This window comes from Rattus norvegicus, chromosome 10, assembly GCF_036323735.1.
Source record: "Rattus norvegicus strain BN/NHsdMcwi chromosome 10, GRCr8, whole genome shotgun sequence".
Taxonomy (NCBI): Eukaryota; Metazoa; Chordata; class Mammalia; order Rodentia; family Muridae; genus Rattus; species Rattus norvegicus.
The window spans coordinates 19,698,988-19,715,527 of NC_086028.1; the positions used below are offsets into that span (position 1 = coordinate 19,698,988).

Consider the following 16,540-nt stretch of genomic DNA (forward strand, 5'->3'; position numbering starts at 1 on the left):
CTTCCTTAGCATAAAGTAGTGTATTATAATGAAAAACATATTTGGTCTTTTTCTCTCGCCTGGAACAGCATTCATAAAACCCTTAAGACACATAACTAAGCAATAGGGATGCCATTTGGTGGTTTTGAAAGAGCTTCTTCCATCCATTGTTGATTTTGTGTTAACATTGTAACTTTGCTGATTCCTAGACAGCTTTAGGATGGGCTCTGATGACCAGAAAAAAAAATAGTCACAGAATTGATTAGGGGGTGGAATTTTCCGGCCCACTCTGAGCTCCCTCATCTCGCCAAGAGCAGATGATGCAATGCATTGAGTCTGAATCATGCAACTTTAATTAAGACTCTTGAGCAACAAGCTGGTGGGGCATCCCAGGCGGTGGGCATTCACGAACTGGTGAGGGTGGCTCAACTAGAGAAAGACATGACTGCATTACCTGTCTCTTCCAACAGGCTGACCCGGCATTTATATACTCTTTATATTAAAGCTGCCTTCTTATGTATAGCACTCTCCTGAGATCTGGGAAATTTTATCGGATTATGAAACCTACAGTGAGAAGGGGGTCATGTAGGTGGGGAGAGGCAGTAGGCATCCACAGTTTGTAGCCAACTGCAAGAGAGACGCAAATGTCCTAGGGACCCTGACTGTAACCTACATCTGAAGAGAGTCCAAGGCTAAGGAGTCTAAGGCTAACTTCCAGGCAATCAGTGACTAATTGAATTGTCACGCATGTACATGGCTTGGAGTAATCAGAAATGTGATATTGGGATAACAGGGCATGCTAAAACATTCTTCATATAAGTTATCTGCATTTACTAAAAGGACATTAAATTCAGGTATTAAGTGCCCGATATAAGCTGGGCAGACAGGGCAAAAGTCATAGGCTCAATAATGAAACCACTGACATTTGACTGTTTCCATTTGTAGAGTAGACAGCATGGTTGACTTGCTATAGAGCCATTTCTTGGGGGAAAATACCAGATGTCTACAGGACACACGTAAAGACGTTTTAGGGAGAGTAGTGGAGATGAACAAGGACTCGCACAAGCCACAGGGCTTCTGTTTGCTCCTCTGCCTGTGTAAATACGATTTGAGTGATCGGCAAGGTTTCATGTGCTAGATTTTTGTCCCAGGTTCCATGAGCTAGATTTTTATTCCAATTGGGAGGAAATAAGGGTCAAATAAATGTAACCTGACTGTGATTTTTAGAGGGTAGGTTTTGGGAAAGTGATTAGATGATTAGATACGGTTTACTAGGATGGAGCCCCAGTGATTGAATCAAAGGTGAGGGACAGCGATTAGATAAACACACACATGCACCTTCTCTGTCCCTTGCTATATTGATATTGAGCGCCACCCTGGAAATCTGCCATCAAGAATGGGTCTTTATAAGTCATCATGCCTTGAGTACCACATTACAAGAATGAACAGCAGGAAAAAATACATACTCTAAATTTTACTGACAACCTTCGGGAAGCTTACAGAATTGGATGTGCTAATTACCTCCTGTTAGAAGATTTCCACATGGGTGTCAATATTTACCAGAGAAGGTAGACCACGGGCAGCGTGCACACATCAGTGGGTGTGCACAGGGCTGTAACAAACTTGCAGGAAGCCTTGGTTGACATTTTCCCTCTCAGCCTCGTGGTTTGCTTGGCTAATTGTTTTCATTAGGAGCTTTGACGCATCAAAGGAGGATTTTAAATTAAATTTGCTTTGAAACAGAGAAAACACATAAAATGTGGTCTTTGTTTTCTTTTTTTTTTCCCCCTCTCAGGGTCAAAGCTTCTCCACAGATCTGAAGACAATAGCCATCAGTTAATTAACATATGACAAGGGAATATTTCAGACTGTCTGCTGCACACCAAATCAGATCCCCTGAGACTATTAAAGGGGCAGGTTACCGAACCTGGAGGATTTATGTTCTGAACAGATTATCACAGGCAAACTCAAGTTCAACAGCTCTTGCACCTGTTTTAAAACTCAAGGCTCCCACATGATCTTTTTGATTTTAGCTGTCACTGCTAGCTATGTAGACTTGAGAGAAAGAAAGCACGTAACCTTTCTGGGTCTCAATGCCCTCGTATGTTGTAGTCTGTACTCTCTTCTTCTCTCTCTAAGCTCTCCTGAAGGCTAAATGCCAAACATAAGCCTGAGTGAAAGCTACAGGTTCATCTGTCCCGGGAACAGGTTGCATCTCACCACATAGAGCTGCTTCCAAATGCTTCCCCACTCCCAGAGAGTCGTTGCCACTTCTTGTGCCAGAGGGATCTCTGCAGGGATGATATTTTCTATGTTCCTGTTTAGGATGGGAGAGAGAGCAAGACAGAATTGAGATCCCGATGCAAAAAGAGATCAAGTTCTAGAAACTTTGCAGCAAGTTGCAGCTATGGAGAGAGAAGCCTCGTTGAGCCCTCACCGACTGTAGCGGTCACAGACTGCATCACGAGAATACATGGGACTTCACTGCAAAGGTCCTCCTTCGAGGGGGAGGCTCCTTCTACTCACTATGCCAGTCAAATCTACTTTAATGAGCTCCAACAGCAGCTGCTAGTGAAGTCAGATTCTCCAGACTGACTAATCCCCCCTCAGAATCAGATTCCAGCTAGAATCAATTTGGATTAGCTCCTCAGAGAGAGAGAGAAGACTCACACAGCAGCTGAATGAGCTGGGACCCAAACATCTGCCCATCTGACAGCTTAGATGGCCAAAGCTAAGTAGACAAAGGCATCCATGACCCAGGGGAGATCATCCTGGCAAATAACACATGTGTGTGTGTGTGTGTGTGTGTGCGCGCGCGTGTGCGTGCAAACCTCCCCCCTTTGTTTTTTGTGGCTTTAGCTTTGTTTTGAGACAGATTCTTTCACTAGCCTGGACCTTGATAAGCAGGCTAATCTAGGCAGCCAGAGAGCCTCAGAAGCTTGGCTGTCATCCCAGTCCTCAGCACTGGAATTACAAGTATATAGTATTACGACCAGCTCTCTTTATATGTGCTCTGAAGGAACTCAACTTGGGCCATGCTTGCAAGGCAGGCACTTTACCCTCCCGGGTTCACCCGAGTACCTTCTCTTCTCCACTGTCACTTCCTTGAGATGGATAAAGGATGTAGGAAAAATGCCCTGTGGGAAACAAAATAAACAGGATGGAAGACAAGCCGTAGAAAAATAACGGGTTCCTCGTCCTCTCAGTTTCCTTCCCCCCACTAAGCTACCTGCTTTTGAAACCATCAGACTTTCAAGAACTAATCTAAGAGTTAGACGGAGCAGGCACAGATTGCAAATCCACGTGCCAGGCACAGGTCTTCGTGTTCTCCACTCTCGATCCCAAAAGAGAGCTCAGTACCACCGTGGGCAAGAAGAGAGGTTAATAGTACAGGTCCTGAGCCCCTCATTTGCTGAGACACAAAGCTCACTTCTCTCCTTCCTGCTCACCTCCAGGGAATCAATGTCCCTGAAGGGGACTTGGGAGAGCCCTGGGCCTGAAGCCAGTCATTGGCTTTACTTGAATGTCTGAGATGTGGGATCCCTCCTCCCTAGGCCTCCGGAACATCGTGGAAGATGCTTCATAAACCATGTACCAGAGGATAAGGGAACCTGACCAACTGCTTGGAAATTCCTCCCTGAAGTCAAGCAGTATGCATGCTGGGGGGGGGGGGGTACGTGACCACGTTGCTGCCCACCCGTTGAGAAAATGAAACAAAGTGAGTGACTGTAGAGTGGAGATGACAAGACAAAGTGATTCTGTCCTATGGAAGGGCACCTAGGCCTGTCCTCTCAGGTCACACGAGGAGGTAAATAAATGCTCACACAGTTGAAGGAAGGAGCAGAGGCTGCCTTCAACCAGAAAGTGCACCATTTCCTGGGGACCCGGGGAGGGGAACTCACAAGCAAACAGCATGTCAGCAAAGGATGTGGGGAAAAGAGGGTTCCAGAGCAGTCTTAAAGTATGGGGAAAGGGAAGTCAGTATACAGATCCTGGAAGCAGGGAGGGTGGGGAGTGGGGGTTATGGGAGTGGGGAGGGCTCGCTGTGCTGAAGACCAATGAAGAGAAAGAATTGCCCAGGAGAGGCATCAGGGCCAGGTGAAGACATCCTGTGTCATCCCAGATGAAAGCAAAGTGCCCTTACCTGTGACATTTTATGCTTTATGAGGTACCCTCTGTACCAGTCTGCAAAGAGAAAACAAAGGCAAAGGTCTTTCACATTTTCTGCGTCTTTTGTTAACTTGTTCTGCTCTGCTTTGGGCTGTTTATTCTCACCCAGCAAAGAAATGCTTGCAAACTGTTTTAGACCTGCTGGACAAGACAGGACAGGACAGGACAGGACAGAGCCAGAAGCTCACTGTAGGACACACGCTGTGTTGGTTGCTGTCATCTCGAAGCAACATCTTCAGGTTTCATTCTCATGCTAATGTAAATCTCCTCCTCTGGAGAAATAAGGTGCCTTGGGAAAGCCTCCGGTGCACTGGGTGCATGGTCCCAAGTGCCTTTGGAGAGAGACCTCATCATCTGTCATGCAGACAGATGTCACAAACCTACAGTCCCAGGCGACCCTTCCTCGTTTAGCTGCCTGTGACCCCACGCATGTTTGCAAGTCCCGTCTTAGGCGTGGAAAGGCTCAGGGACCTGGGCGATTGTCTTAAAATAATATGAACAGTTCTAGCAGCTGCAAATGATTTTTCTGAAGTTTGTCATTATCACACAGATGCATTCGTGAACAGATAAAGGGACAGAAATTTTAAAGCCCCCCCCTACCCCCCACCTCACAGGATTGTGTAAAAAGAAAAAAAGGGGGGGGTGCAATTAGCCGAAATCCAAATGATTCGGAGTCCTCTGACAGAATGAGCGCGAGAGAGAGCAGAGTTCAGATGCTGTAATGAGCCCACTGGCCTTTGAAATGATTGGAGCACAGCCACGTGGTGGCATTTGTCATCTTTGTAAATAAAAAGTACCTGCCAAGTGCCTCATTAACAGACCCTCATTATTGGGCTGACAGATTGTTGCCAGAATATATTCTCGGCAGAGATCCACACAAGTCGCCCCGCCCCGCCCCTGCCTCGAAATGACTGAAATGCAAAGTGACCCTCCCAGTCCAGACCAGCTTGAAGGTCAGCCCCTAAGGGAAGTTTTGAAGCCGCAGTAATCCCTGGAGACCTTACCGTGAGAGACAGAAAGTGAGAGAGAAGAGAAAGAACAGAGAGAAAACAGAAGGGAAATTAGGAAAGTTGGGGAGGGAGGATCCGGAGCTTGGAATGAAAGCATCCTTCCAGGAGCTGTTCTGCATTAAGCCTTTTCATCTTCTTGACAACCATATGGAGCAGAAAGCATCATTATCCCATTGTACGGCTGAGTACCTACCCAAGACACAGAGATATTGAGCGATTTTCCCAGTCACTCAACTAGTGACATGCTTGGAGGTAGAAGAAGCAGCCCCTTCTGATCTTGGAGGAAGGAGTTTGGTGGTCCCGTGATGTGCTGGCTACATGTCTGTTGTTGTGATAGGAGCACCTTGACCAAAAGAATGGGGACGGGGGGGGGGGGCATATTCTGGTTCACAATTCCAGGGGAAGTCAAAACTGTAGGAAGTTGAAACTAGTCACATCATATCCACAGCCAAGGGCAGAGAGAAGTGAACGCATGCGTGCTTCTTGCTTGCTTATTCTCAGCTTTGTTTCCCCACTCTCACAGTTCAAGGTCCCCTGCCTTGGGAATGCTGCTGCCCACACTGAAGTGTGTCTCCCAGCATCAACTAACTTAATTAAAACAAACCCACAGACATGCCCACAGGGTAACCCACAGAGACTCCCTTCCCCGGTGACTCTAGGTTGAGTCAGGTTGACAGAGCTAATCCTCGCATCTAATAGTTTGTCATCTTATCATCATCAAAGTCCCCAAGAGTAAATCTCCAAGCTACTTTGCAATTGAGGACATCTGGGATGGAAGCTCTTCTAGTTCATCTTCTAAGAGGTACCACCTTCTAGTTTTCCTTGCCTCTTAGTATTTGCCAATTCCGATGGAAGATAATTAACCATGGACAAGAGAGTTTAATCCTTCCAAGTGTTTTCTGTACCCCAGACACTTTGCTCAAGGCATTGATTTGTTGTTGTTGTTGTTGTTGTTGTTTCTTTTTCAAACTTTAAATTTAGTGGGCCGGGGATGCAGCTCAGTGGCAGAGCACTCCAAATTAAAGACGAATCTTTATGACAATCCTGTTACCACTTCAGTTTTATAAAGGAAAACAGAGAGGCACAGAGAATAGGCAACTTGCTGGCCGTCACACAGCTTGAAATTTAAAGCTATATAGTTGACTCTTGAATTCTACTGTACTCACTGTGACACAATGACCCTTATTGTGACTACCTACCAGCCGCTTTCATCATGAAACACTCTATCTGCCCTCTCTTGTCACACTCACAGCAATCCTGTGAGCTAAGTATTCTTATTCCCATCTCCTTGATGGGGTTGAAACATAAGTCAGTTGATGCACTGAGCCAAGATCACACAAGTGCAACTTTAGTCCAAGTCTGTCAGTTCGAAGCCAGAACCCTTAAAACTTCTCTGCCACTAGATGCAGAGACAGAAGAAAGCCATGTGCGGAGGAGAACCCAGCCCTCACCAGACACCACATCTGCCAACACCTTGATCTTGGATTTCCCTTCTCTACAACAGGATTCTGTATCTGCTGCTTAACTTGTGATATCTACGGCATTCTCTACAGCAGCTGGAAAGGCTAAGTCGCGTGCTCTGAGGGAAGATGAGCAAAGTAAAATTTCTTACAAGTCTTTCAGACAACTGTGAAATGCCAGCTCTTCCAATTGTACTCCCTGCCTACAGCACAAATGTAACCTGAAATACACAAAAGGGAGAGAGGAAAGATTCAAAGTATTCCAGAACCACGAAAAAGAATCCTCGGTCTGCCATTTTTAGGCAGTATGAAATTTGGCCATGTCACTTAAGCCTCAATACTTTTTCTCTGAGAAAAGTAGCAGCTCTCCTCAGAGGTTTATTCACAAGAACTATTTTTAAAACATCATTATGGAGGCTGAGGAGACAGTTCTGCAATTAACAGCACCTACTGCTCCTGCAGAAGACCTGAGTTCAGTTCCCACACCCACGTTGAAGGGTTCACAACACCCTATAGCTCTGGCTCCAGGGGAGCTGAGATCTCTTGGCTTCTCTGGGCACTTGAGTTCAAGTATGCATACCCATCCAGAGACACACATACACATAACTCCAAATATACAACATGATTATGAGGAAATGCATCTAGTAAAGATATAATTTGAAAAGGAAGAAAGCATTCCAGTTTCAAGATAACCATGGCTTACTTGTGGACAAAAGAAAAGACAGGACCATGGGAATAATCACCTGTGGGTTTCAATCACACCTGAGGTTTGGGAAAGTTGGGGGGAGGGTTGGATTTTTTTATTACTTTTTTGAGACAGGATTTCTCATTGTAGCCTTGGCTGTTACTGAACTCACTCTGTAGACCAGACTGACCTCAAACTCAGAGATCCACCTGCCTCTGCCTCCCAAGTGCTGGTATGAAAAGCACAAGCCACCACTGCCGACCTAACATCTGAGTAATTTTAAGAAATATCTGAAGCAAGAATATTACTATTTATCTGAGCGATAAGTTCCTGAGAGTACTTTTACTTTCCTCTGTATGAGATGTCTAACAATATCAAGATCAAATAGGGGCTATTTGATCAGAGGTTGAGAGTATAGGCTCTGATTTAAAAACCCTCCTGCAAAGTAAAGGAAATAATGAACAAAATTAGATTGCAACTTGGAGACTGAAAATAATTGTAAACTCTTTGTCTAATAAGGGGCAAATGCCAAAAATAATAAAGGACTCGTGTGATCCAGTGGTATGAAAGCAAACAATCTCTTTAAAACATAGAACATTTCTGCAGAGAATATACAAAATGGCCAAGGAGAATATGAAAAGTTCCTGGGCATTATTAGTCATCAGGGTAAAGCAAATCAAAACCACAAGACACTGCCCCATGATTACTAAGAAGGACACTTGCAAACAGTCAAGAGATAAGAAATGAATGTTAACAAGGAAACAAAGTAACTGTTGGTAGGAAGTATACTGTTGGTACTCATCTCTATGAAAACAACTACTATGAAAAGAAAAGTCCTAAGGTTACTAAAGAACTTAAAAATAGAACTTCCACACGACCAACAAGCTCTCTTGTAGGCATCTACCCTTAGGAAATGACATCATCAGTTCTTAAAGATGACTGTGCTTCCAAGCTCACAATAGTCTGCAGCTCTGTTCATAAAAGTTGAGAGAAAAAGGCAAAGGAAGCCCTGATCAGTGACTGAACAAAGAAGTGGAGGTTATCAATCGTGGTATCCAAGCAGAACACCACTCGGCCTTTGAAAGAAAAAGAGACTCTGCCAGCTGACATAACCCGGATGGTGTTCTAAGTCAAATAAGCACATACCAGAGAAGAAAATACTGTCTGATCTCATCTACCTTCAGCATCTTAGAACAGAAAAAGCCAGAGGGTCAGGGAGTTTGCTCTGAGATGGTGTCTCCTAGTAACATCAAAAATTAAATCTCCATAAAGTCTCACCAACATGACAGCCCAAATGGGAGCTGAACAAGGAGGACACAATGGACATACCCAAGTGGACAAGAACAAGCCCACAGAGACCACCACCTTACACAATGAAATACAGACAACGAGAAAAGCTTCCAGTGGGAGGGTTGGTCTTCCCAGAGTAGAGTATACCAATTGGCCAGTGCCAAAGGATCAGTCCAGAAAACATACACACCAGAAACATTATATGAATGATACAGGTTATATTCAGGAATATACATATACACACAGACACATAAACACACACACACACACACACACACACACACACACATATATATATATATATATTCACACATACATTACATATACACATACACACACATACATACACACACATATATATACACACACATACATTACATATACACACATATATATACATACATACACATACATTACATATACACATGCACACATACATGTATATGCATACAATAGCAACACTTTTAGTGAGAAAAGAGGCCTCAGGTTTGAAGAAGAATGGGAAGAGTTATATGGGGATGAGTAGAGAGAAGAGAGAAATGTAATTAAATTATAATCTCAAAAATAAAGAACTATGAATGCTTAATATGTAGAGTTAGAAAACAAGACCATGGTAGTGGAAGGGGTGGGGGCATAGAGGAAATGTGAAATACAGGTCAGAAGTTACAAAGCAGTACATACGTAAGCTGAAGAAGTCAAGAAGACTATGTGCAGCAGGTGGACATAACAATAACAAGGGGCTGGAGAGATGGCTCAGGGGTTAAGAGCACTGATTGCTCTTCCAGAGGGCCTGAGTTCAAATCCCAGCAACCACATGGTGGCTCACAACCATCTATAAGATCTGATGCCCTCTTCTGGTGTGACTGAAGACAGTGATGGTGTACTCACATACATAAAATAAATAAAATCAAAGAGGAGGAGAAGGAGGAAGGAAGGAAGGAAGGAAGGAAGAAAGGAAGGAAGAATAACATCATGTTGTGTACCTCAACTATATATAAAATGTATGTATTTAAAACTGAGTGTGTAGTCAAAGCTTGGCTTAGAATGAAGATTTGAGTCCTGCTATCTGAATGATCATTTACAAGTGAAGTGTTGAATAGTAATAATCACAGCTGTCTTGTCAAATTTAAATTATGTGAAGTTTTCAGAGATATCTATTTTCCTGTGCCTGCCATAAGTAAAATATTCAAAAAGTTAGTAGATACTCGGTCCTCTTTTAGACATTAATTAAACTAATATCATAATCCAGCAAGTTAAAAATGTTTTCTATTTTGTTTCCAGAACCTAAAGACTTAGAATCTCATTCTTTTTATTGATGTCCTTTCAACTTATTTCCATAACAACAGAATAAATGAGACAGAACTCAAGCTCATTGACATGACAGCCCCACCCTCATTCTAAAAGCAGGAAAACTGGGTTTCAACATTCAGAGTGGAGCAGCATCTTCCGAACAATAGAGTCCCTTTCACACCCAGCTGCTTCCCGCACACAGCTGAACAAAGGAAGCTTCCAGACAAAGTGGTACTTTAAAAGGTCCCCTGTGAAGAGCTCATAATGTCCCTATTGTTTGGGTCATGATCACCTTTGACAGGGTCCTTAGAACAGAAGGTGCTGTGGGCTCTGGTGTGCCCCACTCTACATGTGGTAGATTCAAGCCTTCACCACCTACCCAGAGCTCCTTGGGGCCCACACAGTCCTGCAGACAAGGGCATCTGACAGCTCTGAAGAGCTGCAGATGTTTCCAGGTGAGAAAACTGGCTCTCAGAACGGTGTGGTGGGATACTCTGTAGAAAGCAATGCTATATCACATTGCTTTGTAATACCAGATGATAGAAAGATGATAGATAGAAAGAAAGAGGATACTCTATGCTACCATTATTTAAACTGGGGAAAGGGAGGGAGGTGCACATCATACTGGACATGAGACTGGAATATTTGAGTGTCACTAAATAGTTGGAGAGATGTCAGCCTTTCTGAAGTATATGAGTTTGTACCATAACATGTTATCTTTATACCAAAACCCACTCTTATCTAAAGCCCCCAATCAGAATCGTGTTTGCACCATTCATGCTTAGAGTACTTAGTGCACAGCTATTTACAGCTCATGATTCTAGAAACTCAAGGTCCCAAAATACATTGCAGTCTCTGGAGAGGGTCCCCTTGGAACATATCAGCCTCTAAATTCCTCTATATCTGTGTCGTCTTTCACTCTCCATAAAGCTTCCAGAATTCATTCATGGAGCCTCCACCCTAATGACTTTGCTTGCCAAAGGCATTACCTGATTGTATCACAGTTAAGTTTCCTCCCTCATAATGCGGTCAGCATAACACTCAAAGAGTGGACCCTCATGTGACTTCAAAGCAGACAAATCCTACTTAAAACATAATGTGGAGCAAAGAGGGGGCTAATCTCATCCATTCTAGACACTAAAGATCCAGCTGCCAAGTGACCAGGGGTCATAGTGCACGGGTATGAACACATACTGGTCTCCTCCAAGCTCTACTGGCTGAGGGGAAGGAACACAAAAAGATGTTCTTGAGTCAAACATGGTACAACACTGTTTCTCTGTTCTCCCCTTTTTTATCAGATAACAAGCCCGGGAGCTGTGTGATCATAACTCCTCAGGTGAGGAACCAATAGAACAATAGAACAAAAACAATGGAACACACGAAGTTCAAAATGATCATCACTCAGATTCTAACCACTCAAAAGTCAAGCATTATTAACCTCTTAGGAGCGTTTAGAAATATTTTTCCTGTTGTAAGTAGATATGTTACAATAAATAAATAAAACTGATGAGAAGATGATAAGTAAAAAAAAGTTTTCTGCCACGGCTAGAATTAGACATGTAAAACACAGGGCTGTACCTGGGAAGGGGTGGTAAATTTAGAATAACAGGCCTGGCTCTATATAGGAAGACGTTCCCTCACTCCACCCACTCCCTGAACTAAGCTCATCCTCTCTGTCTTCAAAAAGCTTCAAAGGCCAAGGCTGGGGCACTTCTTAGCCACCCTGGGTACTGAACAGTGCACCATAAGATGCAACCCAGAAAAGAATACCTCCAAAGCACACAACACATTCCAACAGGTCTCGTTCCTCTGTAGGGACTCCTTTAAAAGTTGCTTTGAAATATGAAATACTAAATTACCCTCCTCAAAGAAATGGCTTTCATTCTCGTTTTCTCTTGGTCTGCATCTGTTTGTAGGTATGCATACTTGTATACAAATTTGTGTGTGTTCATGTGGGGGCTCTGTTTATGAATAGCTGTGTATTCATTCATGTGGGTGTCTTTGTTAGGAAGTTATAGGTGTTTGTATGAATGTCATGTTTTTGTGTGTGTGTGTGTGTGTGTGTGTGCATGTGCGTATGCCTTTGCCTGTGGCCTGTGCCATGCCTCTGTGTGTGTGTGTGTGTGTGTGTGTGTGTGTGTGTGTGTGTGTGTGTGTGTGTTTCATACAGGCACAAACACCTCTGCACAAATCTGGAGAGAGCTAGGGCTCCACTGCTTGGGAAGCCTCCTGTAACTTACTGAGCAACAAACTATCCAGTGAGCTGCTGTGAGAATGAAGTAGGTCTCTGTGCTCTCTGGGATGATGAGCAGTGTCTGATCTGTGGAAAGGACAAGAAGGTTCTTGGCTGCTGTGTCCCAACAAATGCCTACCCCACAAGCACATCTGACTCCTACCTCCCTGTACCACTTTCTAGGGCCTCGTCTGATGGGTTCTCTGAGGACTAGAACAGGGCCTGCATTCTCAGGCCAATCTCCTCTTCCTCCTTAGTCACAGGAAGCATACTCTGTGTCCTTTATAGGAGGAGTCACAGGCTAGCTTGGCAGGAGAAAACTCTGGGAGTTCTGCTTGGCTATGCAGGATGGTAGAGTCTGCTGATCATCACTTGCACATTAACAAATTCATTAAGTCATTATACACTAGATCTGCCCATAATATCAAGTGGAACATAGATGATGTTAATTTTCAGTTGCCTGTCTCATGAGTTTAAGGCTATTAGTCTTTGAGAAAATGTTAAGAAGCCCCCCTCTCACCACCACTATCACCATCAATATACACTTGGTTTCATGACCGGGTGGCTTTGTGAGAGGAAAAGGCAGCCACTTTACCCAGCATACATCCCAGCTTGAGCCCCTGCTCCACTGGGAACTGCGTTTATATAACCCGACTGTGCCGCACAGCTTCGTTCTTGGAGTCAGGAGGATAATTTATAGCACCCTCCTGAATCTTGATGATGCTTATTTTTCTTTACAATAGTGTACAGATTAATAAAAAAAACTACATCTAGAAAGATCCACAGGCCCAGAGCCCCATGGTCCCCTGACTGTGGCAAAGGCAGAGCATAGCAACCATCAAATCAGCTGGTTAGGCCTTCGTTATTAAACTAACATTCCTAAAATAATAAAGCACTTTTTTGTTCAGTAAACTCTAATTACAGTCATTCCTCAGAATACTGGAGAGATTGGCTCCAGGATTGCCTGCAGACACCAAAGCTCACAGATGCTCAAGCCTCTTATATAAAATGGTGTCGTATCTATATAGACCACATGGAAAGCCTCACATATTTTAAATCATTTCTATGCACTTCAAATTCCTGACATGTGGCAATGTCATGTAAATAATAATAGTGTTGCCCTTCTGGTCTGCTCCTACTTGAGGACAGATTGGCTTCTCAACATTGTACAGTCCACAAGGCTTCCAGGAGATCTGCTGCAGTCAGGACAACAGGTAGGATAGCTGCCCAAATAATCACTTCAGGTGGGACCTACACGCCCCCCTGCCCCGGTGCCCAGTGGACACAGGACTCCTACCTTCAAAGCCCAAACACCTTCTCCCTTCCTGTCTGTACCTGCTTGGGGGTAGATCATCCTGTTTCCCTTCTCGCTTAATACTGTGTAGTCTGCAGGATATTGGCTGTAGCTGGGGCAACAGTCTGCAGGGCTTCCAGGAGATCCGCTACAGCTAGGGCCATAGATCACCCAAGAGATCTGCTGTTACACAAGGATACAAGAGGCAGGCTCCACACAGAGACACCCAAGCCAGCTAACACCAGAGACAACCAGATTGTGAGAGGCAAGTGCAAGATCATAAGCAACAGAAACCAATATATTTTGACACCATAAGAACCCAGCTCTCCCATCAAAGCAAGCCATGGATACTTCAATACACCTGAAAAGTACAATGCTGACCTAAAAATCCAATCTCATGGAGGTAATAGAGACATTTAAGGAGGATTTAAATAACTCACTTAAAGAAATACAGGAAAACATAGTTAAATAGGTAGAGGCCCTTAAAGAGGAAACTAATAACACCCCCCTCCCAAAAAAACAAAATATGGGAAAACACAATCAAGCAGGTGAAGGAATTGAACAAATCAGTCTAAGACCTAAAAATGCAAGTAGATACAATAAAGAAATCACAAATAGAGGCAACCCTGGAAATGAAAAACCTAGAAAAGAGGTCAGGAGCTACACATGCAAGCATTCCAACAGAATACAAGAGACGGAAGAGAGAATCTCAGTCATAGAAGATACCACAGAAGGTACTGATATAAGAGTCAAAGAAAATCAAAGCATAAAAAAAAACTCCTAGCCCAAACATCCAGGAAATCCAGGACACAATGAAAAGACCAAACCTAAGAATAATAGAAATAGAAAAGAGTGAAGACTCCCAGCTCAAAGGGCCAGAAAACATTTTCAACAAAATCGTAGAAGAAAACTTTCCCATCCTAAAAGAAAAGATGGCCATAAAAGTACAAGAAGCCCATAGAACGCCAAATACATTGGATCAGAAAAGAAAATTCTTCCATCACATAATAATCAAAACATTAAATGCACAAAACATAGAAAGATTATTAAAAGCTATTAGGGAAAAAGATTCTAGAAAGTAAACTCCAACACAAGGAGAATATCTACACCAAATTGGAAAAAAATAAGAAATGAATCATCATACAGCAAGTAACATATAAAGGCAGACTTATCAGAATTTACATAAGATTTCTCAACAGATAATCTAAAAGCTAAAAGATCCTGAACAGAGTTCATGCAGACCCTAAGAGAACACAAATGCCAGTCCAGAATACTATACCCAGCAAAACTTTCAATCTTTTGAAGAAAAAACCAAAATATTCCATGATAAAACCAAATTTTAAACAATATATAACTACTAATCCAGCCCTACAGAGGATTCTAGAAAGAAAACTCCAACACAAGGAGAATATCTACACCAAATGGAAAAAAAAAAAAGAACCAAGAAAGTAATCATCATACAGCAGAGAATCACACACACACACACAAACACACACACACACACACACACACACACACACACACCTCCACCTCCAACAACAAACATAACAGGAAGTAACAATCATATGTCTTTAATACCTCTCAAAATCAGTGGACTCAATTACCTAATAAGACATAAGCTAACAGACTGGACATACAAACAGGATCCAGCATTTTGCTCATTCAGGAAACACACCTCATTGACAAAGACAGACACTTCCTCAGAGGAAAAACTAGAAAGTTTTCCAAGCAAATGGTTCCAAGAAATAAGTGGGAATTGCCATTCTAACATCAAATAAAATAAACTTTCAGCCAAAGTTATCAAACGAGATGGGAAGGACACTTCATAAAGGAAACATCCACCAGATGAAATCTCTCAATTCTGAACATCTACACCCCAAATGCAAGGGGACTCACATTCATAAAAAAGCTTTAGTAAAGCTCAAAACACACACTGATCCTCACACAATAATAGTAGGAGACTTTAACACACCACTCTCAACAATGGACAGGTCATTGAAACAGAAACTAAACAGAGACACAGTGAAACTAATAGAGGTTATGAACCAAATGGATTCAACAAATAGCTGAACATTTCACCCTAAAACAAAAGAATACACCTTTTCAGCACCTCATGGTACCTTCTCCAAAACTGACCATATAATTGGTCACAAAACAACCAATACAAGAAGATTGAGATAATTCCATGCATCTGTCAGCCCACCATGACCTAAAGCTGGTCTTCAATAACATCAAAAGCAAGAGAAAACTCACATACATGTCGAAACTCTCTACTCAATGATAATTTGGTCAGGGAAGAAATTGAGGACTTCCTGGAATTTAATGAAAATGTTGACACATCATACCCAAACTTATGGGACACAATGAAAGCAGTGCTAAGAGGAAAATTCATAGCAGTAAGTGCACTGGTAAAGAAACTGGAGAGATCTTACACTAGCAACTTAACGAAACACCTGAAAGCTCTAGAACAGAAAGAAGCAAACTCACCCAAGAGGAGTAGATGGCAGGAAATAGACAAACTTAGGGCTGACCACAACCAAATAGAAACAAAGAGAACAATACAAAGAGTCAGCAAAGCCAAAAGCTGATTCTTTGAGCGAATCAATGAGATGATAAACCTCTAGCCAAACTAATTAAAGGGCCCAGAAGCAGCCAGTATCCGAATTAACAAAATCAGAAATGAAAAGGGAGACATAACAACAGAAGCAAAGGAAATTCAAAAAAAAATCATCAGATCCTACTACAAGCCTATATTCAACAAAACTAGGAAATCTTGATGAAATGGATAGTTTTCTAGACAGAAACCACACACCAAAGTTAAACCAAGAGCAGGTAAACTTTCGAAACAGGCTCGTATCCCATAAGAAAATAGAAGTCATTAACCCCAACCAAAAAAAAAAAAAAAAAAAAAAACCCAGGGCCAGATAGATTTAGTTCAGAATTTTACCAGACCTTCAAAGAAGACTTAATACCAATATTCCTCAAACTATTCCATAGTAAAAAAAAAAAAAAAAAAAAAAAAACCAAAGGAACACTACCTAATTCATTCTATGAAACCACAATTACTCTGATCCCTAAAACACACAAGGACCCTGCCAAAAAATAGAACTTCAGACCAATCTTGCTTAT

The 16,540-nt window shown here is 42.6% G+C and overlaps 1 protein-coding gene and 1 long non-coding RNA gene across 8 annotated transcripts in view; one reads left to right on the forward strand and one right to left on the reverse strand.

The window, feature by feature from the left end:
- The window catches only part of Dock2 (dedicator of cytokinesis 2), a 417,576-nt gene that overhangs the window by 367,576 nt on the left and 33,460 nt on the right, over nucleotides 1–16,540 (reverse strand). For all 5 annotated transcript variants that reach the window (XR_010055204.1, NM_001419946.1, XM_039087140.2 and 2 more), the window contains exons 3-5: nucleotides 4,124–4,164; nucleotides 3,061–3,116; nucleotides 2,200–2,296 (exon numbers count right to left, since the gene is read on the reverse strand). Coding sequence is in view for 4 of the 5 variants with exons in the window: in NM_001419946.1 (NP_001406875.1) it covers nucleotides 2,200–2,296; nucleotides 3,061–3,116; nucleotides 4,124–4,164 (194 nt within the window). In the remaining variant the exon portion in view is untranslated. The remainder of the gene's footprint in view (nucleotides 1–2,199; nucleotides 2,297–3,060; nucleotides 3,117–4,123; nucleotides 4,165–16,540) is intronic.
- Nucleotides 6,250–16,540, forward strand: part of LOC120095065 (uncharacterized) — a 33,084-nt gene continuing 22,793 nt past the window's right edge. For all 3 annotated transcript variants that reach the window (XR_010055313.1, XR_010055312.1, XR_005490114.2), the window contains exons 1-2: nucleotides 6,250–10,339; nucleotides 11,183–11,220. This is a non-coding gene — a long non-coding RNA (uncharacterized LOC120095065). The remainder of the gene's footprint in view (nucleotides 10,340–11,182; nucleotides 11,221–16,540) is intronic.